We start from the raw sequence: 23,494 nt of genomic DNA on the forward strand, positions 1-23,494 counted from the left end.
CTTTTTCCCCGCAGAGAATCACAACGAGGTCGTTACAACGACTGCGTTGTGATTCCGCATACCATTACTCCGCAAGTCGGAACAACGACTTGTGGGGGGGGGTGTTGGATTTAAAATCCAACACCTTCCCTATTGTCCGCACAGACTGGAGGTGGAATAGTAAATTATACTATTCCAACACTCAGCGCCCCCCTCCGCAAGTCGTTGTTCAGACCTGCGGAGTAATGGTATGCGGAATCACAACGCGGTCGTTGTAACGACCGCGTTGTGATTCCCTGCAGGGGGAAACGAATGCGTCATAAGAACGTACATTCGCTACAGGGCACAGCACACATTCAATGTGTAGAATGCTTCGGAGTTTATCTATGGCATAGGAAATTGCACAGGAAGGGTATGCTTCTAGTACAAATCCTATGCTAGACAGAGTGCAATCACTTCAGTGCCTCTGTGCGAGACAGCCATTGCTCAAGGCAGCCTTTTTATTGCACCAGTGCAGGGCATAACAGCTGCATGTCTCTGTGCAGTCACCCCCTCCCCCCCCCCCCCCCAAGTAATGCATCTACTCCACGTTGCACCTCGAAAATATCAGCCCTTGTTTTTCTGTTGATAACTGTAGCAGTCCTTCAAATCGAAAAATGTCATTGTGGCTACACTGCAAAAAAGCTGATTTTATACTTTACACTCCAGTTGGATGTTTCATGAAAGCCAATATCCCCATTCCACACATGCACAACGACGCAGATCAGGGCTTTGCACCCCTAAACAAAGCAATTCTGTTGTCTGGAGCACAAGCTCTCTTGCTAACTCCATGGGCTGTCTCATGAACATGTGTACAGGTGCACAGGCACCTGCTTCTGCACATAGCAGCAAATGTCTAGAGCACATTCATAGGCCTGGAAATGATCTGACACATTCCGATTTAGAGCGTGAGCTGAAGACAGCACAGCTCCGAAAAACCCGGTAGCAATGACGAACATATCTGTGTTTCTGCAACTCAGCCGCTAACTTGTTCATTTACAGAGTTACTGCATGTGCAAAAAACAGCCAATTTCATTCAAAACAGATGCACACTCTGGCCTGTACCTGTGTGCATTGTCATGGCTCTGTGAGTGACTGCAGCGCCAGCAAAGACATCTAGAGCAATGTTTCACCTGCTACTTTGTGTCTCTGTGGACAGGGCCAGACTGGCCCTAGCGGGCATCGGGCATTTCTCCGGGAGGCTGGAAGGGTGGAGGCCAGTTTTGCAGCAGTGGGGGGGCGTTTTTCTTACTAGGGGCTATATCAGCCCCCAGTAACAAAAGCAACAGGGGGGCTGATCCCTCAAAATTGCTAGGGCTGCTTTGGGTTTCCAGTCCGGCCTTGCGTGTGGACATAATTGCCGTAAAACTTGGGAGGGTCGATTAAGGTCCATTTGAGGAAGGGTATGGATCATCGTGGGATTGTAAGAGTGTTACCATTTCAAACAACATATCTAGCCATACCAACTCAGTTTTAAAATATTTATTTTATCATTATTACGTTTTATTTCCCAAAAATTGAAAATTGCTGAACTGCCTTAAGCAGTCTGTTGCAAACAATTTCACGTAAATATAGTTTCTGCTAAAACTGATTTACATGAGACACTTCAGTAACAAATGTGCGCAGGAAGTTTCAGGGCCTGCACTCAGCAACAGTGGCATAACAGGGCTATGCGCCCATCACACTGGAGAATAATGCTGCATGCTACACCTGCACTTACTAACGCACTAACAGTGCCGCATGGACATCTGAGGTCACTTCACATTAAGGTTCAAATTTACTAGGACTTTGTTCCAACAAAAGTGACGCAAAGTGACGCATTGGTATTTATTTTCCAGTGTAAAAGATATTTTGTGCTGGAAAAGTGCCATTCTGTCAGCTCAAGAAGGGCTTAGCGCGGCTTTGTGCTGCTTTGGATCAAGGGGATATTTGTGGGGGATTATAGGAAAGATCAGCACAAACACCCTCAGGTTTTAGTCCAAAGCCTAATCTGCTAAAATAGCCAGAGCGGGTTTTGATATGTTATGTTAAAATAATTTTATAATGCGCACAGCTACCCAAAAAGGGTTTCCCAGCGCAGACCTGCAAGAACCAAAGAAATGAGAGATTTTGCATCAACAACTATCCCTTCTTTGAAGCCGGCATTAACACGGTGAAATATTTGCATTTCCCAAAAACACATGCATTACATGCATGCTAAATTGCAAGTCACTAATCCAAGGGATGGCATTCTTCTGAAATATGTCAAGGCATAGGAATTTGTACTGAAAAGGCGCACTTCCAGTACAATTCTACCCTTACAGTACAATGTCTGTGCTACACAGAACACTCTCGCCTCTGCACCATGGTGTGAGTCTGTGCATCATAATTAGGGCTCCCGGTTTTATTACATTTTTTTTGTTGTCATTTACGTATGTATTTATCCATATTTATTTTTTGCCAACTTTATCTGTATTTATCCATATTCATTATGGGTATTGTGAAACAAATAAAGCTGAAACTGGTATATTTCCACATTTATTTACCCAATAAATATTGTCATGCTTGAAAGCCTGCCTGGTTCTATGAAGAGCCGCAGAAGATAAATCAATGAACTTGTATGAAAATATGCAAATTTCAGCATCAGCCTTGTGCATATCTCCTGCTGTTTATGCTTCTTTACTAAATACCTTTCATTTTTAACATCCTTACCTATCAATCCACACAGTTATTGGCCTGGCAGACATGACCATGTGTACTGAGAATCACTAAAAAGCACCCAATTTCCGTTTTTATCCACATTTAAAAATAAATACAGACAAGAAAATAAATGGTTTTCTGTCTGTATTGATCTGTAAAAATCAGTTAAAACGGAAAACAGGGAGCCTTAATCATAATTAGAGTGCCAGCGCAGGGGATGACAGCACAAGTCCAACATTTGTAGATATGGTTCTGCACAGTGGTTTTCCCCGTGCACAATGCAGAGTTGCAAATTCGGTTGCTGCGCTGCTTGTGTGAAAAATTAGTAAATCTGGCACAGTTTTGATGCTGTTAGTTGTCATATAGAGTTGAACAACATGACCAGCACAATATTACCACCCTAGATAGTGGAAAATGGTTGCCTGTCATAGCTGGTGCTGCTCTTAGATGGTAATGGAGTAAAATGTGTTGACTTATTTAAAGTACAGAACAGAACATAACACAATTACATACACAAAGAAACATAACAACACCATTAAAACATAACAAGGTGCAAAACATCAAAATCGTCTGTCAGGCAGATGCTGAACTTGTTTCTTGCACTGGCGGTCTTGTCTGAGAAGGAAAGCATGAATTGAGTGTCATCGGTATAGGAGAAAATGTTGATGTCATGTGTGCGGATAATGTTGGCCAGAGGGATCATGTATGCATTGAAGAGGGTGGGGCTGAAGCCACAAAGCTTCAGGCACTCCGCAGATTAGTTTGCAGGCTTCCAAGGAGGAAAGTGCCAGGATGGCAACTTTTGTTCTATCCGTTAAGCAGGGTCAGACCCTACGGAGAGTGGGTCTTTGGATGCCAACCTCAAGCCTGATGAGGATGAGGTGTGGGAGCTATCGAATGCTGCAAAGAGGTCTACGAGAATATAGGCTGCCATGTCTCCTCTGTCAAAGATCATGCTGATGTCGTCTGTGGTAATGATGAGTGCAGTTTCTGTACTGTGGTTGGACTTGGATCTGGGCTGTAGTTTGAGAGCTTGGCTGGGTCAGCGGATGGTTTCTTGGGCAGGAGCGTGATGGTGGCATGTTTCCAGGTATCCAGGAAATGGCTGTGTTGATGGAGGGGTTGTGGATGGGTGTTAGTGCTTCGCTGATTGTTAGGAGTCCTTTGGTGAAGGTGTGTTGGAAGCAAGGGTCAAATGGGATGCACTAGTGGATGGTCTTCATGGTTGAAATATTTTCGATGGTGGTAATGGTGGGCCACGAGGTCAGGTTTCATTCTTCAGCCAGGATGGGAAGTTGAGTTACATCGGTAACGGGTTCCGATTAAGGGTCCACGTTGCCATATACAGAGGTGATTTTATTGCAGAAGAATTCTGAGAGCTTGTTCAAAGGTCTTGCACACGGGTAATTTTGCTGCAGGCTGCAAGAGGTGCAATGAAATCTTTCATGAGGGTGAAGATTTTGTTGCTGCCAGCATTGATGCAATGTGCAAAGGCTGTGTGCTTGGAGTTCCATATCGTCTGGTGGTAGCCTTGACTTGTTCTCCATTTGTCCTCCAGTTTCTTGCAATGGCGATTTATCAGCCTGAGTTCCTCTATGTACTAGCTGACCTAAGGTAGGGGTCTTGCAATTGGGTTGCACTTGAAGGGAGCCAGTGTTTCGCTACAAGCAGTGATCAAGCTATTGAGGTTCTTTATGGCTTTCGCCAATTTGCTGGTGTGCTTGTGCTGATTAAGGGTGGATGGAATTTGCGAAAGTGCCTTTCGCAAAATATCGCGATACGGCAAAAAAATTTCACGATGACGCAAAATTTCACGTGATTGCGGAGGTTTTGTGCTGATTAATGCGTTACTGAATTTGACCTTCAACCCGGGCACCTGCTTTATATCTGTAAGACTTACAGATATAAATAAAGCAGGTGCCCGAGTTGAAGGTCAAATTCAGTATAAGTGTTTCCTGTTGAGGTTTAATTTTTGTGACAGGAGCATCGTGCCAGAAATCCTGCCCTGCATATTTATCCAAGAAGATGCCACCGTTTTGTGCAATACTTCTACTCAACTGGAGTACTTTCTACTGGCTAATCAGCAAGTGCTACCTCGTTGGATAAATGTATAGTGCTTTTCCTATACTACAGCTGCGTAAAGGGCCAGAAGAGTTGTCTCCAGCTACCATGTGTGTCTGTAACTTTGCCACAACGCCGATGGGCACCGGGGTCCCTCGAGTGAGCTGTCCATCATAGTGGGGAAAGGGCGGGAAGACGTTGCACACCGCCAGTGTGTGGGGCGGGGCTTCTATGTATGCAGTTCACATGCCTCTTGTTTATAAAGGGTCAGAGACCGACCAGAGCAACAGATGAGGAGACAGAACCTCCTGGTGTCAGGAACTACACGGGGATTGCGCTCAAGAAACCCATGGATGCACAGACCTCCTTCAATGATTACAGCAAATTGCTGACGGTAGATATGGGGAGAAAGCACACCTGCCTAGAGTCCACCGTGCTCACAAATCTTTTGTGCTGATTAATGCATTACTGAATTTAACATTCAACCCGGGCACCTGCTTTATATCTGTAAGACTTACAGATATAAATAAAGCAGGTGCCCGAGTTGAAGGTCAAATTCTGTATAAGTGCTTCCTGTTGAGGTTTAATTTTTGTGACAGGAGCATCGTGCCAGAATGAATCCTGCCCTACATATTTATCCAAGAAGAGATGCCACCGTTTTGTGCAATACCTCTACTCAACTGGTGTACTTTCTACTGGCTAGTAATCAGTAAGTGCTATCTCGTTGGGTAAATGTATAGTGCCTTTCCTACACTACAGCTGCGTAAAGGGTCAGAAGAGCTGTCTCCAGCGACCATGTGTATCTGTAACTTTTAAGGGTGGGCGACAATTTCCGTTCCCTCGCGGATCGCGGAAGTTTTGACATTTTTGTGTTCCGCGCGGAACACAAAAATGTCGAATTTTTACAATTTCCGCGAGCGGAACGGAGTTGTCGCCCACCCTTAGTGCTGATGCACAGAGAGGGCAGATGCTCAGTCCTATTCTGTAATGCTTTTCAAGCTGCGGTGGGCATGTTCGATGGTGGTAGGTCCTTGGTGGTGAACGATAGGTATGCTGAAACTGATAAGGGCGGTGTCTATCCAGGTCATAGTTTCAGGCTTGTTGACTGTGATGTTGCTGATTGAGGAGAAAATCAAGGGTGTAGGACTTGGCCCTTTTTGGCTAAAGTACCTAAACTTTTTATTTTCCCCCTAGACCTTTTTTCTGACATGGTGTTGCCAACTTAGATGCTTTGGACACTTTGCCACTGCTAAACAGTGTCAAAGTGTAAGTGTTCCCTGTATAAAGTAATAGTAATTGGTTGTCCATGATTGATATGTTTGCCTTACTAAATAAAGTCCTTAGTAAAGTGCACTATGTGTGCCAGGGCTGGTAATGCAACTGCTACTAGTTGGCCTGCAGCACTATTTGTGCCTACCACACAAGTAGCCTTAAAAAGGGAACTCAGGCCTGCCATTGCAGGGCCTGCGCGCAGTTTGTTATACTGCCATGTTGTTCTGTCAAGTGCATTCACTTGCCAGACCTTCCTCTTCCCTTTCTATGCACATCAGGCACCCCTATGGTAGGTCTAGGGTACCCCGCTGGACAAGGTGCAGTGCATGTGAAAGGTAGGACATGTACTAAGGTGTGTGTCATGTCCTGACGGTGAAATATTCTCCATTTCGTTTTTCACTGTTGAAAGGCCATCTTGCCCATAGGACAGAATGGGGAGGCTGTGTAATATGTTTTCCAGCCTATCTTCCCAAGGGCTTAAGATGGAAAGGTGAAGTTTAGTATGCCTGAGCTCACAATGTAATAACACATCTTTTTATGAAGTTGCTTTTTGCGTTATGTGTTCAGAAGCCAGTCTTTAAGTAGAAGTGACTGAGTTTATGTGCTCTAACATTTCTGTGTGTCTCTGCATGGCTGTGGATTGATAGTCTGGATTTGAAAGCAATAGGATCTGGGGAATTTCTTGATCCAGGGGAAGAGGTGAGACAGCAACAGGCTGACCTGCATCTGGAGTGTAGGGGGGAGGAGAAGCCTGGGTTTCTGTTATAAAACAATTGGCTCATCTCCTGCTGAGTGATTGAGAATCCAGACCCCCACTAATCAAAGGAAGTAAGGTGTCACTGGCAGGGAGGCACCCAGAACTGGTTTGAACAGGGGTCAGTGCCCCCTGAAGCACAACGACTTCAAAGCTATTGAGGGGTATAACTATGAGAGCTGCAGCCCGTGAACTTTGGAGAATGGCTTGATCACGTGTGAACAAGACTGGAGCTACTCCGTGGTCAAGAGGACCTTTGCCAAGGAAGAAACAACTGAAGAGACTGAAGGATAGGACTGAACCTTGCTGTGTGATATGGGGCTGGCCTGCAGTTTGCTCTTTGAACCAAAGAAAGGCTAAAGGGACTTTGCTGTGTGCTGTGTCCCCCTGCTCGAAGAACTTTGCTGTGTGCTGCGTCCTGAAGTAACTTATCTCCAGGGGCCTGAGGTGAGCTGGCTCCCTGTTTGGAAACACAGGAACACAAATGTTTCCAGGAGAGTCTCAGTGGCGCTGTGTGAGCGTGCCTGTTGCAGTCTGAGACCCTTGTAAGAACTTCCATGTGATCGTGGGCGCCTGGTGTCCAAGTGAGTCTCAGTGACGCTGTGTGCGTGTGCTTTGTACAGCCTGAGACCTTCAGGAGGATCGGCCTGTGATCGGGGGCATCTGGAATCCAAGCAAGGAACAGCGACGCTGTGTGCGTGTGCTTTGTGCAACCTAAGCCCCGTTTTGAGGTTTGTCCAGTGAACATGTGCACCAGAATCCAAGTGAGTCTCATCGCCACTGTGTGCGGATGCGTTGTGCACCGGGAAACCTTCATGAGGATTTGCCTTGTTATCGTGTGCACTGGATCCAAGTGAGTCTCATCGACGCTGTGAGCGTTGTGCACTGTGAGACCTTCGTGAGGATTTGCCTTGTTATTGTGTGCACCGGAATCCAAGTGAGTCTCATAGCCGCTGTGTGTGGGTGCGTTGTGCACTGGCAGACTTTCGTGAGGATTTGCTGTGTTATCGTGTGCACTGGAGTAAAGTGAGTCTCTGCGACGCTGTGCATGTGATCTTCGTGCAGCCTGAGACCTGTGAGTGGAGTGCCCAGTGATCGTGCACCCAGAGTGAAGGAAGACTCAGCGACGCTGTGTGCGTGTGCTTTGTGGCAGCCTGAGATCTTCGTAAGTGAAGCGGCCCAGACCGGCAGTCCCGGAGGAGCTGAGTTGCCGGGCCGAGGTGCCGTTTGCATTTCACAAAGCTGCATTGGAGGCCCAATCACTGGATGAGGAGAGGAGAGTGTGTCGACTCCTAGGGCGGGACGCGGGCTCGGAAGGGAGACGCTCTCGGCCTCTCTCTCGTGTTGGCAGCGCGAGCCTCTGCTTCGGCTCGTATCGCGGCCCGTATTGCCAAGGGAGTGGCGGTACAGGGGCCGGAGTGCAAAGCTGTACTTTGAGATTACATCGTACTGTGTTGGGGGCAACTCTGAGAGGCTGACTGAAGGTCAGTAGGAGAGGCGGAGAGACCGCCTAAGGCCTGCTTATCAGGGCCTGAGTATACTGCGTAGTATTCAATTTCTGCAGAACGTAGTACCTGACTGACGTATTACACATTGCATCATTTCTGTATAATGAACTACCTGATTGTCGTATGACGCATTGCCTTGTTTCTGTATAATGAACTACCTGATTAGCGTATTGCGCATTGCATTATTCCTGCATAACAAATGACCTGATTAGTGTTTACACATTGCCTTATTTTCGCAGAACGACATATCTGGTGGTTGTCTTGCGCATTGCATTATTTTACCTTGCAAGGTGCCTGATTGTTGCGTTACGCATTGCATTCTTTTCATTGCAGAGTGTCTGATTGCTACGTTACGCATTACAGTATTTTTACATTGCAAAAGTGCCTGATTCTAGCATTACGAACTGTATGATATGATATTAGGAGTACAGGAGAATGTTTAGAAGTGCTCATTGACATCGTCAGAACTTACAAGGGCTGGCTGGCCTAACAACCGGCCAGGAGAAATATTACACATCCTTATATGTTGGTTTTATATTGTGTGGTCTTATTGTATATCTTTTTACATAAAGTTTATACTCGTTTTATAAAACTCGTGTGGAGTCTATTTGTGGTGTCATCATTGGATTATTGTGAGCATGGTTGCGAATTCTTTACACATTTGCCTTGAAGATGAGCCTGGCTGCTCGTGCCAAGCTACCGAGGAGGTGAGCAGGGCTATCTAAGAAGGTGACCTTCCTTTCCCTGGCGTTAGAACACGGGTCCCTACTTGGCCTAAGGTACCTACCTCAGCCAACCAGGGATCACGGGTCTAACAAGGTCCAATAGGTGTCCAGTGGTATGGGTTGGTTCTGTAATGTGCTGGGTGGGGCAGAGGTTTCTGAGGTTGCCTAGCATGGCCATAGAGTTTGGGCCAGTGTGGTCTTCTAGGTGAAAGTTGAGGTCTGCTAGGAGTATGAAGGTGCTGGTGGTGATGATGAGGGGTGCAACAAAGTCAGTGAGGTCTCCTGCAAAATTGTTGAGGGGTACCGGTGGTCTGTATACGAGGTTTGTGTCTAGGGCGAAGTTGTCTGTAATGCATATCTTTAACGTGAGGTGTTCCATGCAGCTAGGGAGGGTGTCTGTATAGGTGGTGCAGCTGACGGTGTCTAGAAATAGTATATGACAGCGCCTATGGGCTTTTGCCAAATGTCTTGCCTGGTGATCTTGTAGCCAACAGGGATGGCTATAGCAACATACAGTGCAGAGGTTGAGTTTAGCCATGTTTTCGTGAAGAACAGGTTCAGAGCATGGCTGTACAGTAGGTCCCATATCTCTCTGGCATGTTTGGTGAGCGAATAAGTGTGAAGGGGCATGCATGCTATTTTGGTGTGTTGCCTGGGTGGTTATTGGTCTGTGTGAGCATGAGTGGGTGGCTGGTTTGTGTGAGTGTGAGCGAGTGGGGTGCTGGGTGCTGTGGGTGCAGGAGGGGTGGATGGAGAGTGTGGGTGAGAGCATGAGTATTTGCAAGAGGCCCTTCATGTTGTGAGGTGCAGTGTGACAGCAGTATGGCGAGTGGCGGATGTGGTTGAGAGCATGGAGGAGCATGCCTGAGTAATAGTGGATATGGGGAGGATCAGTATTCCTGGTGCTGGGTGCGTTCAAGGCACAGACGGGTGCAGATGGCCTTAAATGGTCCTAGGAGGTAGGAGGAGTGCAGTGGGCAATGGGCGGTGTGCAGATGATTAATACAAATTGATATCCTCTTGCTTGACTTCTTTTAGAAAGCATCCCCATTCTATGCCTGTAGAAGGTGTAGAACAGGTATGTGCACATTCGTGATATGCCTCAGTAGAGAAATAGAAGTCAGAGAAATCACAATTAATAATGCTAACCTATCTTCATTAAACCTGCTTTCTTCCAACCATGCTTCCTTCATCTCTCCCTTGCCCACTGCCTGTTCCTATTGCAGCTATCTTTTCTCCTTGCCACCCTCCTCCTTAAGTTACACTTTCTCCTGCTACTGCTTACATCCTTTCTCTTTTCCCTGCCACTGAAGCTCTTCAACACTTTCAATGCTCATTATGTCGCATCAGACCTGTCCCTGGATAGCAGCGGGTAGAAAGGATAAGGAGGTGGGATTTTCAGCAACGTGTTGTCGAACTTTCCCTCCCATTTTGAATAGGGGTTAAAACGTCAGCAAACTGGAAACAGAATTCCTGAACTTCAATACAATTAGATTACTTATGTCCAATTGTGACTCCTCTATATCATTGTTATTCGTTGTTTTAATTACACATATTTGTTACACTTTTCTTTCCCTTCTTGCACTTACTTGTTCACTGAGCCATTGCAACTTTTTATATATTGTATATTGCCACCATCTAAATTCAAACATACGATTATTTCGTTTAGTTTTTAGCCTTCGGTAAAATGACTATTAATTTCATGGTTAACAGTACTGTGAATCACTCATGTTCCGACTGACTGAAATTGTATGTAAATGTATTTTTCTTAAGGAACGCCGCTTTTTTGCCGCTTCACTTATAGGACTATTATGTAGCCCTGTATATTTCTGGTCTCTCTGTAACCTTAAAAGCAGATAATGCAACAGTCTTATATTATTAAAGCAGTTTTTTTACGCATTGTTTTAAAAAGGTAACACAAAAATAGTCACAAGAATTGGGCTTAAGGATGGCCACAGGCAGATCGCGCTGGTTCAAGTTGAAGCACATTCCATGAAGGATTCTCTCTGTACAGTCTTTTTCTTGCCTCAGATAAAAGTAACTACGAATGTTTGGCACTTCAGAGCTGTAGGCAGCGGGGTGAACTGACGTGCACGTAACGTGATTGACTGCTGCAGCTAGTGTGAGGCGCACGCACGCACGCGGCCTGTCAAACGGCGACCACGCGCCCGAGTGATCAGGAGTTTCTTTTTTCACAAAAAACTCTGGTCCTGTCACACTTCATCTGACATGCTGTTTGGCAGCGGGGACGTGACACTGCAATCACACACAAGGAAGACGGAGAGGAAAGAGGATCTCTAAAAGAATGCCTCTGTCACTTTACATGGCTACCTCCGTCTGTAACTGGAGTGACAGCAGCGCCGAACACGATCTCTTCAGTGTTGCTGTCTTGGCAATTTAGTATCATTTTCGGTGGTCAGCAGCTCCACCGTGATGCAGTAATCTTTCCCTGCAGCTCTTGTCACTAACCCTCAAGAAAGTAGCAATTAAAAATATGTCAGAAAGATTTCTGTCAAGAAAGAGACTCCTTAAAACAGGACCGATGAAGTGCCTGCTTTTATATTAAGTTCTTGGGGACAGCCGACCACCGGGATGCCTGCCCCCCAGGCAGATTGGGAGGATGATGCAGTCCATCGACTGCCATTTTATTTTGGGCTACTTATGTAGCCCGATACAGGCCAGCCATTTTTAGGGGGTGTTTTTGTGTTCCCTGACCCCATTTTAGGTTCAGGTCACCTGGTGGCTGGTGGCAGGGAGATTTTGGTGCAGTATTTCTAGTACCTTAGGTAGCGTGCAGAGACTCATTTGTGAGGAATTTATGGATAGAGTGTTGGAAGCGATATGGCTTCTGAAGGAGGCCAGATGGCTCGACCTTGTTGTCAGTGGGAAGCCCCGGGCCAACAGCCTGTCCGGTATGGCAGCCATCGAGAGAGGAGGCTCTCACTTCTGGGGCCTTCAGGGGGCACAGAGGCAGGAAGGGGGGCGTAGCCGGGATATGGGTGACGACGCGGCCAAGGCCGCATTGTCACCCAGTGCCCAGCGGTCATATGCGGCACCCCCTTTGCGCATAACGTTTGTTCATCCTGTAGAGACACAGACCTTGTTAGAAGAGAGTGGGCAGGAGGACAATAAGATACCCATGAGCCTTGGATCAGGCAGGGATGCTGCTGACTGGGAGTGCTTAGACATATTTAGTCACTGGGAGGAGGAGGCAAAGGGAGGGGGTGGGGATAGAGTGGCACAGCTGGATGAATACTTGAGAAAAGGTGGATCCCTGCTGTGGTCCAAGCAGGGACCTCAGGCCCAGGATGCTAAAAAGGAACTTTGGGAAAAGGGGAGTCAGACCCTGCAGTGATTGTAGCGGACGGCTCAGGAGTGGGACCTGCATCTGCCATTGTGGCAGCCATGTTCGGATGGAGCGGAGAAGAGGATGATGGGGTCAGCGAGGTCCTGGAGGGAGGCTGTTTTCTAGAGGGAGTCAAACTGCCCTAAGGCGTGGAAGCCGGAAGGGATGGGAGGCATGCCGAAAGCCTGGCGTGGGGAAGAGGTCAATTTGACTACATCAGGGGGCTCCTGGGGTTCAGAGTAGGAGTTAGGACAGGCGACGAGTGCCAGCACGCCAGTCCTGTCATCTTTTCTGCAAGTCCAGGAGCAACACAGATAACTGGACTCTGTAGAGCTAAGTGTGGCTCATCAACATCCATGGGAAAAGAGGACTGGGCCCATCACGGTTCACCAGACATCGGCGGGAGACCACAACGCGACTGACATAAGAAGGTCCAGCATGACCTCGTTGGCCCCAGCAGCTGGTAGGTCTAGGATGGCCTCCGGCACACGCAATGCAGAGAGCAGGAGGGTCGCATCAGCGGATCGGTAGTGATGGGTTCCTTCAGCACTCCCCAGATGCCGCACGTCGCACTACGGTTGCAACTTCTAAGTTGGTTACTAAGCTGGAGAAGTGCACGGGCCCCAGTTGCGGGGATATCATGGACTCTCTAGGGGTCACTTTCTTACAATGAGCATAATCTAGAAGAAGGCGAAGTGTGGGACGAAGTGCATAGGAGTGGTGGGGAGCTCGACTAATCGGTTGTCAAGCGCTTTACATGCTCACACAGAGAGGCTGCCTAGGTTGTCCGAAACGGAGAGGCCCCTGGCAAGGCAGACTGCAACAGCACGGGCACCAATTTTGGTGCCAGGTAAGGCCAAAGACATAAAAGGGGTACTGGAGATGGTATCCACAGGTGTGGATGCAGGGGATGTGCTGGGAGGGGAGAGAGAATGTTTACATAAAGGAAAGTATGTTCTGGATGTGGGTGTGGGGACAGATGAACATGATGGTGCCTAGGTTAATAAAAATGTAACAAACAAGACAAAGGCTGATGCAGGTACAGGGACAGGTGGGGTGGGGGGGCAGAAAAAGTAGGGGAAAAGAAAGATGGTCCAGAAAGTAAAGAGCTAAAGATAAAAAAGTTGGCATACATGGGAGTCACTAAGCTGTTTAGGGCTCACCTCATGTTATTTACAAAGGAGCGGATTTGAAAGGGGGATATGTGGAGAGGCTTAAACATCTCCACAGAGAGGTCCGCTCCAAGGAGGGCTTGAAGGAAGAAGGATATGAACTGGCAAAGTGGCCCAAGGTACATCTCACAATAGAGTATTAGACCACATCATTTTTAATTTATGCCACTGTATATTGTGCAAAATATCCAGAGCTCTGCGAAGCGATGTTCAAATACATAGATGTCATTCAAAAGGCTAAAATTATGGAGGGTGGATCATCTGGGCCTAATATGACGAGGAATTTAGGGCGCGTTTGGCCTGGGATCCTGAGGCAAATGGGGGGAACTGGTTTCTGATCTATGGTAGCACACTTTGGGAGCAACAAAACTAGGCAAGACCTTTTTATACAGCTAGCTGCCTGCAGTGTATATTGCCCCTTTCAGGGCTGTCCCACTCGGGGAACAGTGGGGGTGGCAGCAAAGGTATAGGCAGAGACAGGCACCTGCTGGGATATTAATAAAGAATAGTTCACTCAGGAATATTGTAAATTCCATAACAAGTGCTCAAAGTATGTGGCCCGGCATCCCCTCATCAATTGCTTTATTGTAGATACTGGCTACAGGCAGGGGGTAGGGCAGTGGCAACAGCAAGGGGGGCACCAGCAACAGCTATTCTTGGGTGCCTAAGGTGGGAGGGGAGCTCGGGGATCTGGAGCAATAGGCTTGTACTCCAGTTAACCTTGACAGGATGGAGTATTGGCTGGAGTTCTATGGGCATTCTGAAGAGGCGGCGATGTTACAGGAGCGGTTTTGTTGGCGTTTGTTGGGGTTTTCTTTTGGGGGATGGCCCTGTGGTGTGGCGGTGGGCAGACAATTTGTGCTTAACAAAAAAGCACAAGTGGTTTAAGAAAAACTGGAGAAAGAGGTCTCAGAAGGCCGGATAGCAGGACTCTTTCATGACTGGCCGATGGAGGACCTGATCATGTAACTATTGGGTGGTGCCCAAAAAGGAGACAGGCCAATTTTGCTTGATTCAGCGGTAGCTGCATCCATGTGAATCATTAATGCTTGTTTGTTTCTTTCTAGGTTCGATAGCGGGCCCAGCGGCAGAGGAGGTGGCCATTTGGGTGGTGGGCTACTCTTTCATCAAGTGGGGGGCCATTCAGGCACGCCAAAGGGACTTTGGGACCAATTTAGGTTTCAACCACCGCCAGTTTCCTATTTCATGGAAAGGGAAGGGGGGCATGTGTTGGAGAGAACTATTGCAGATTTTGAATGGTATGATGGTGAACTGCAGGTGTCCGGACATGTTGATCTTACACCTCAGGGAGAAAGACCTGGTTAAAAAGACAGGGGTAGTTTTGATGTTGAACATGAAGAAGGAGCTGTCAATCAGTAAGAAGAAGTGGGTAGGAGGCTTCGTCTTGTGGACTGAGCTTGTGTCGAGAAGGAATTGGAGAAGAGCAGCTAAGCCTGCGGCTATTGTTAGAGCAAGGTAAGAATTTAATAAGGAGATGTCCCGTTTTTGTAAGGAGCTTGGTTTTGGGTGGATTTGCTATTCACATATTAAGTTTGAGGCCAGAGAGGTCTTTCGGTTGAGACGGGATCCATTTGTATAGGATTGGTATGGACCTATACTAAGATTAGAGAAGTATTGACTAGGACCTTAAATATTTGGCGTTAGATCTTCGGCTAACAGGCACACGGGGGGAGGCAGAAAAAGGCGGTAGTTCCGCCCTCCTTTTCTGGGTAGCGGAGGCATGGAAAGTTGCCAGGAGTTGGCAGAGGTTTGGTTGATGTTGACAGTTGGTGAACCATATGCAAGGGGAGGGTAGGCAGGCAGTTCAAGGTTCAGTTTAGGACATTTGGTTATTTACAGGTTCATACAGGCAGTCTTAGGATGTAGGGGTAATAGAAAGTTGGTAATGTTGAAATGCACTACATTTAAAGGATTTAGCTGTGGGCTGGGTATGTGGGAGGGGGAGAAGGGGTGGGCATGGGAATATTGGTTAGTTCATTCATGTATTGCGAGGTTATAGTTTTGCAGGGCTGTTTGCAAGGAACGTTTTGTGATGTGCACCTGTTTCACTAAAGCGTCCTTTTTCACACAATTTAAGTGGTCAGATTTATGTGCGGCATTCCTCCTTCCCAATGTGATGCTAGGCAAAGTCAAGGCTACAAACTTTTTCAGACGTTATGGCACAATATCGATCTCAATAATATCAACCTGCACATATTGGCCCCAGAACTTTGACTACTAACATATCATCAAGGGATGGACAGACTGGGAAGTATAGGCTTACTATTTTAACTTTATGTCCACTTATCTTGTTCATATGTTTGTAGCCAATAGAGGATTAGAAGTGCATTTTCAACAGTATGGTAGCTTCCTTGAACTTCCACTCACGAAGAGTAAATCTTTGCCATAAGGAAGCTTCAAGTGATTCCATCAATTAATAATATGAATAATAATAATAATATGAAATTTATAATGCGCTCAGCTTACCCGGGGGCATCCCGGCGCAACAGACCAGAAGGAGAGACTCAGCTAATCACTACTAGGGAAACAAGTGGGTCTTAAGAAGTTTCCTAAATGGTAGGATCTTGGGCTCTGAGCGAATCTTGAGGGGCAGAGAGTTCCAAAGAGAGGCCACTTGCACAGAGAAACGCCTGCCCCCAGAACGAGCTCTTCTTACTCTCGCTAACTGCAAAAGGTGTTTTTGGTCCGAGCGCAGCAGACGTGGGGGTTTGTAAGGACGGGCCATGTTAGCAAGGATGAGGGGGCCTTTGCCATGTGAAATTTTGTGGGCTGTACATAGCGCTTTAAATTTCACCCGCTCCTTCACAGGGAGCCAGTGAAGCGCTTTGAGGGCCGGAGCAGCAGACTGCCTTCTGGGAACATCCATAAGGACTCTCGCAGCTGCGTTTTGCACCTGTTGGAGGGTTTTGAAAGTCGCTTCAGGAGCACCGAGAAACAGCGCATTCCCATAATCGAGCCTCGATAGAATCAGGCCACGAATCAACAGCTTCCTTGCTGGATCAGGAAGCAGAGGTAGCACCTTTCGGGCTGATCTCAGTAAACCAAAGCAAACCCCTGCGGTCTTCCTGGCATGAGTCCTGAAGGACAGGTCTTCTTCCAACCATACTCCCAGGGACTTGATCTCCTTCTTGGGGGATGGTGGGTCACCAAGAGACCGGGGCCAGCAGCTCGCAATGATGGAGGGGCTGGAGTTGCCCAGGAGCATCAGCTCGGTTTTACCTCCATTAAGCTTTAGGGCGGAGATAGACATCCAACGATAAACATTGGCAAGGCAGTCGTGTAACACCTCAGGTTGTTCCGCCAGCTGAGTGAGGCCCACCACCAGCTGAGTATCATCAGCGTAACTGATGATCTTCACCTCTGAAGGGGCGACCACTCTTTCAAGTGGAGTCATATATATATTAAATAGGGTAGGGCTCAGCGATGAGCCCTGCGGGACTCCACATGTCATGTCCATATAGCCAATACCGGTTTCCAAGAATCCAATTTGCAGATTAACCAGTTACACACATTTGCATTATTTTCAGGCAAGCAGGCACCCTGGCAGGAAGGCTTGTTTTTCGTTTAGCCGCCAGCTAGCTTTCGGTTTCACAGCGCTGTAGACTCTTCAGCTGAAGCATTTAAACTATCTGGATTAACCGTCCCGGGATGGTTGCTTTTTCACAAAAAATAGGGGCGCTGCTTTTCCTAAATTCAAAAAGTATGGGCACGCCATGTTCCTTAGGTCCCGCCCACTTCGACCTCTGAATCAATATTTTAAAGTAGACATAAGTGCAGGCTGATGCAAAACTTTGATATTGTGGCAGAACACCCTTTTATGGTATCTACAGAAATACTTTATTATGTTGGTTTTCTTTGTCATCTTCTCAATGGGAAGTTTGAAATCGCTAACTCTGTGGGTGCACACTACAACACTTGTAGATGGTAAAGTGTATGCAAATGGTCATACATACAAGCTGACGGCAGATAATGGCCATCTGGCCTATCTGGCCCTGTGCCATTTAAAGGACATAAGTCAGCAGGGTGTGACTGCCTGCTCCTAAAATGGGTGCACCCTAAGTAGGTGACTGCATAGCAACTGAAGCTTGCAGGTTAGGGAATTCACATGGGTGTATATCATACAAACACCAAGCAACTGAGCAGTCACACTGTATTTCTCCACACATTTACTTTTGCACCTGGGGTCTAACAAGGTCCAATAGGTGTCCAGTGGTATGGGTTGGTTCTGTAATGTGCTGGGTGGGGCAGAGGTTTCTGAGGTTGCCTAGCATGGCCATAGAGTTTGGGCCAGTGTGGTCTTCTAGGTGAAAGTTGAGGTCTGCTAGGAGTATGAAGGTACTGGTGGTGATGATGAGGGGTGCAACAAAGTCAGTGACCCTGCAGGCCCTTAAGGGCTGGTGGGAAGTTATCCTTGCAGAGAGCATTTCATGGTGATCCCTGCCATAATATTACTGTCTGTTTACAGGTACCTAAAATATCCCCGTGGAAAGGAACCAGCACCCCTCCTCCTCAAGGAGGGTGTGTTCTTTGACTGCTCCCCAATATATGGGTGCTTGGAATTCCTGGGTATCACCAGAGCCCCTGAAATCACTCATGCTCCTAGTGAGGGGTTGCCAAATGTACACATGATTCACTAATTAAGAGTATATGCACGGTGTAAGTGATTCCTTCTTCAGCATAGGTCCACGATCCGATGCCAATGGATACTATCTTTGTGCGCACAAAATTACTAAAAGCTGTGGGGTTTTATAAAATGCTGCTGCCACTTCTATAATCCCACAGTACACTGGGAGCATTGAAATAAGGGTGAATACCTGCTAAGCTCCAGTCAGTCACTGGCCTGTCCACCTCACTGCTTGATAAATCATTGTGGAATCTGCTTCAATCTCCAGCCCTGTCTTTAGTCTCACACTACTACAAATCTTCATTGTCTGTGCTGTCATCTGTTGATCTTTGTCCTCACAGTCACTGCTAGAAGGCATCACTTTAGGCCTCACTCTTATCTATCCATTAGTCGTTGGCCATTTCAATTTCCAGCACTATTTCTAGGTGCTGTAAAATAATTCAAATAAATACAGGAACAGGGGCTAATTTACTAAGAAGTCACACAGTGCAGCGAGAGCAAGACTGCTCCATATATTCTCCCCTAAAAATGGCGCAGTTTAGCCTACCTTGCGCCAATCACACATCCTTGTCCCATAGATCCAGGATATCTGGGTTATATAAAGGATAGATTTTGTACTGGAAGGAAATCTTTGCAATGTGTGAGCCATAAAACTTTGGAATTGAGCATTATTTGTTCGATACCATCTTGGGGCCGTATCATGATCCTGTTCCAATGCAGAACGGGTCGGTGTGTTTCTTTTTCCCGTCTTCTGCACATAACTTATCTTTTAGACCCGTATCTAGTACGTTTTGCAGCATCACAAAGTGATGCAAAGCAACGAATTGGTATTTACTTTCCAATAAAAAGCATGTTCCACTGAAAAATGTCCCTTTTCCCAGAACAAAACATGCTTAGTGCTGCTTTGCCTGATTTTGCGTCAAAGGGACGTTACTAGAACATTACTTGGGCAGATCAGCACGAACACCCATAGATTTTGATGCAAAGCTGATCCACAATGAGAGCCAAACTGGATTTTTCTAGGCATTGGCATTTGTATGGTGCAGACTCTATGCTCTACATACTCATCTCTGCACCATGGTGTGAGTCTATGCTTTGTGTAATGCAGCTAAATTAGAACACCAGTATAGGAGAGAGAGAAGCAGCAGGCTTGTCTTTATAAATATGGCTTTGCATTGTGTTTTCCCTCTTTCTCAATGCAATACAGAACATTGCATCAAATTTGGCAGGTGCGGCCGGTACAGGTAAGAGCGGTGGGGCAGGGCAGGTGTGCGGGTGAAGTCAACAGATGACGGAATAGGGAAAATAATATAATTAAATAAATAAAACAACTTACCTTGCCCGCATTGCTGAGTCAGCGATGATGTGGCAAGCACAAGGTAAGTGATTTTATTTTCCCCAACCCCTCGTCTGTCGACCCCCTCCCCCACGCCCCACCCCAACCCTCACCGCTCTTACCTGTGCAGACTGCGCCTGAAATGTGGTTGCTGTGCTGTGTGAAAATGTAGTACATTTGTCTGTAAAAATCTTCCAGTTAGCGCATGGGTTGCCGACAAAAAAGATTGGAAACACAGGGCAGTAATTGCTTTATCATCTTCTAAGCTCTGTTGTCAGCAGCACATGCACTGATTCAAAGATTTTTTGAGGTAATGTATGCACTGAGGATGGAACAAATAAACGCGCAGACCCAGTCTGCGTCGGCGCAACACAAGAAATGGGATCATGATATGGGCCCAGGAACCAGTTTCCAGTAGAAACTGAAGGTCAGAAATTGTCAATTTCTGCTTCATTGAAGAAAATTCTTATGTGCTGTCCCCCCACCTCCAAGCCTACACATTTGCTGATGGCATACTGCAGCCGGGACCCTCAAAACATATATTTTTTTGTGCTACTCTATACTTGTCCATGTAATGTCTTGTGCTCTAACTCAGAATGTACTTTTCTTAAACAAAATATTTAATTTTACTTACGAAACTCTTAAAGTTTCTAGTCTCCAAAGGGATCGAGCATGAATCGACACCGCTCCTCCTTCATAATGTACATTTCTGAAAAAAAAGCAGAATGCAATATTAAAATTAAATAATCTGTCGTAGACATTTTCTTCTGTCTTTTTCAATTGTATTCATTACTAGATGTGTCCCACATTTTGATATGCTGTGCCTCTAAGAACATACTAAAGAAATACTCTGACTTTTGGATTTCAAAATTAATTTTGATCATATTTTCTTTAAAATTATGCTAATGTGCAGACAAAATGCAGAGGAATATAGCTTATTGCAGCGAAAACATAAATGTATGCATTTGAAAGAGTGTGTCTGGTCTGCAGGATAAGAAACTGCCCATTAAGGAGAGGCTCGGCGTGTTCCTGGAGTGACAAGCTCCCAGTGGATGTTGGTGAACTTCAGAGAGCGATCCACGAGTGACCCCTGCTGAGAGAGGGACCAATGGTCTCTCCGTGCAGTACTGAGGAAGCTGCGCTTAATACCTTACCGTGGCATTGTGAAACACACATGCACCCTGGTATGGGCCAATCTGATTGGTCCTGCCACTGCTGACCCAAGACCCAAAGTGCTTTCCAAGCAGGAAGCCCCAAACTGACCGGGGGGTTGCAGCAACCTTATCACTTAAAGAACACACGGCCTGGAGGCTGCAACCCCTGCCAGCTGAAGTGGCAGTTCCCAGAAACCCTGGCGGCTCCCCGCTGCTGAGAACAAATGCTGCCACTGGAGGCTGCCTGAGCCAAATATATGGAAAGCGTCATGCGCGCAGCCGTTGCTGGGGTGAAAAATCAGGAGTCTTCGCCTTACTCTGGGAAATCCCTCCACGCTATAGCTGCATAGTCTGGAGAGCATCCTACCGAATAAAGCTAACTGCAGAGTCTGGCACATGGAGGAAAAAACACTGTTCTTACTGAGACTATAAAAGCTTAAAAAACAACCTAAAGACTTTGCATTTAGCTTCTGTAAGAAACTGGGTTATTAGTTGAGAGGGGCGGAAGCCCCGATCGAGTATTGAACACAGTCCTTGTCAGGGTGAACCACAAAAGTCACTAAATAAACCTGAACTTAACTTAGATGTGAAGCGTTAAGTATTTATGCAGCACTCAAACAGTAATGAAATGAAAATACAACATAAGAAAATTCCCACACCAATTTAGACAAATATAGTTAATTTTAATAAATAAAATGACAGCAAAATGACAAAAATCCAACCAGTTTTACCGGAATTATGAGTTTTTGATGTTTCTGGTGAAAATAGGCCAAAAAGCAAAAAGCGCCAATTGTAGTTATCTGTACATGCTGGACAGGGTCAAAGTCACAAGTTCAGGCTGACTGGGATGGAGTGTGGGCTGTATACAGGGATCAGCTTCAACCTGCTAAAGATTGCACCTTCTCAGAGTCAAAGTCCACATGGGGAGCTGCAGCTGAGCTTTGATTTGGGATTTGACATGAGGAGACCAGTGTCGGCCCAAGGAGCAGGTCGGGTGTCGCAGATGGTCGTGAAGAGTCAGTCCTCACTGAGCTTCATGTTGGCAGCAGACATGGACTATCGCCGTAGGTGCTAATTCTCGGAGCACAAAGGCAAAGACAGGCCTGGTGTCAAGTTCCTTGGTGTGTGATGCAGGCAGGGTCCTTCCTTGGAAGTGTAATCAGGGCAGGGCACTGCTCTTCCCCAGTTATCCTGTTAGGAAGACACTCTCCCCTCACACCTATGCCTCTTTCGTCCCTATGTCTGTGAGGAATGCCCAACCTAGAACAGGAAATCTATTCACAGTCATTTGACCCACGACACTGGCAGAAAGGCAAAGTTGGTTTAGGCAGAAAAATGCCAACTTCGTAAAAGTGGCATTTTCAGAATTGTAGTTTAAGATTCAACTTTACCATCAAGAAGGGTTTTAAATTACAATTCAATTAAGTGAAAGAAGCATTTTTCTATCTTGTCCCAAACTGAAGTTGTCGCTTATTAAGCGTAATAAGATAACCCAGTATTAGAATATGGGAGAGATAGCCGTACAGCAGGGAAAAAAGGACACGTAAAATGTAACCACACATGTCCTACTTCGTAAACACCATGCACCATGCCCTATGAATGGTTACAGCCTACCTTAGGGCTGACTTTAAGTATTAAAGTGGAAATTTAGGCCTGGCAAAAGTTTTATTTTGCCAGTTCGAAATGGTAGCTTAAAACTGCATTCCATGCTGCAGTGGCACCCTGAGACATGTTTTACACTGATACTTTAGTGGATGGCGTAATGAGTACTGCAGCCCACTTGCAGCATTGAATTTACAGGCCCTGGGTACATGCAGTACTATTTATTAGGAAATTATAAGTAAATTAAATGTTCCAATTGGATGTATGCCAATTTTACCATGTTTAAGGGAGAAAGGACACGTGGGAAACGGCACTGAGTCCTAAAGCCAACAAAACGAGTTCAGCAAAAATGATGGGGGGAAGGGGTGGAGGCAAAAATTCTAGTGGAATATCACACCATGGATGTCAGGTCTAACAGTTGCCTAACAGATTCAAGAGAATTTTGAGAAGTCTGCACCTAAACCTAATTTCTACTTACTCTCTAGTATTTGAGACAGTAATAGTGGGATCCCCAGAGGCAGGGAAGATGGTTACCGGGGAAAGATGAAGGTGTAGCACCTCTTGATTAGTGCAACTTGCAACAACCTTCTTTAGTGGATTGATCAAAATGTGCAATGTTTAGTTTTGCTGTGAGATTACAAATATGTTATTTTCTAAAACGAAATGGATTTAACACCATATTATCGTGTCTGAAGTTTGATTGTCAAGTTCTGAGTTCTTGCCCTCCACACTACCACCCTGAGAAACCTTTCACTGCTCACCCTTTTACCCTGAGAGTTAAGTTTGGAAAGGGTTGTACTTGCCCTGTTTCCAGTTCCTTAGCAGGACAGGCTCTAAGACAACAGCGGCAACAACCTCAAATACCACGTTGGGGGGCCCTTAGTCTCTGTCCACCCTGTGGCCCCACAAACAGGGTCTGACACAGGTCATGCTGTTTCCCCAGGACTAAAGTGGTATCTCAGGAGTCAGAACGTACCCTGGGGTGTTTTGATGTAAACTTATACCAGGACCCCTTGTTATACAATCATTTGTCTAACATCTCCATTTGCAGTTGTCAAGCTAACTCTTGCAAACAAATGAAAGCCAACCTAACCCATATGTATGCCAGTCGGTTTAGTCTCTCGAAAAGATTTATTTCTCTAACCAACATGGATTATGGAAGTCACAGATTACATGAAGCAATGCATATTTGATCTTGTATGATTAAACATGAGCACTTCGA

At 46.2% G+C, this 23,494-nt stretch overlaps 1 protein-coding gene across 1 annotated transcript in view; it reads right to left on the reverse strand.

Moving 5' to 3' along the window:
* The window catches only part of RYR2 (ryanodine receptor 2), a 3,458,987-nt gene that overhangs the window by 2,439,474 nt on the left and 996,019 nt on the right, over positions 1-23,494 (reverse strand). The window contains exon 9 of the mRNA XM_085612346.1: positions 20,151-20,225. Coding sequence (XP_085468472.1) covers positions 20,151-20,225 — 75 coding nt within the window. The remainder of the gene's footprint in view (positions 1-20,150; positions 20,226-23,494) is intronic.

Source organism: Triturus cristatus, chromosome 6, assembly GCF_964204655.1.
Source record: "Triturus cristatus chromosome 6, aTriCri1.1, whole genome shotgun sequence".
Taxonomy (NCBI): domain Eukaryota; kingdom Metazoa; phylum Chordata; class Amphibia; order Caudata; family Salamandridae; genus Triturus; species Triturus cristatus.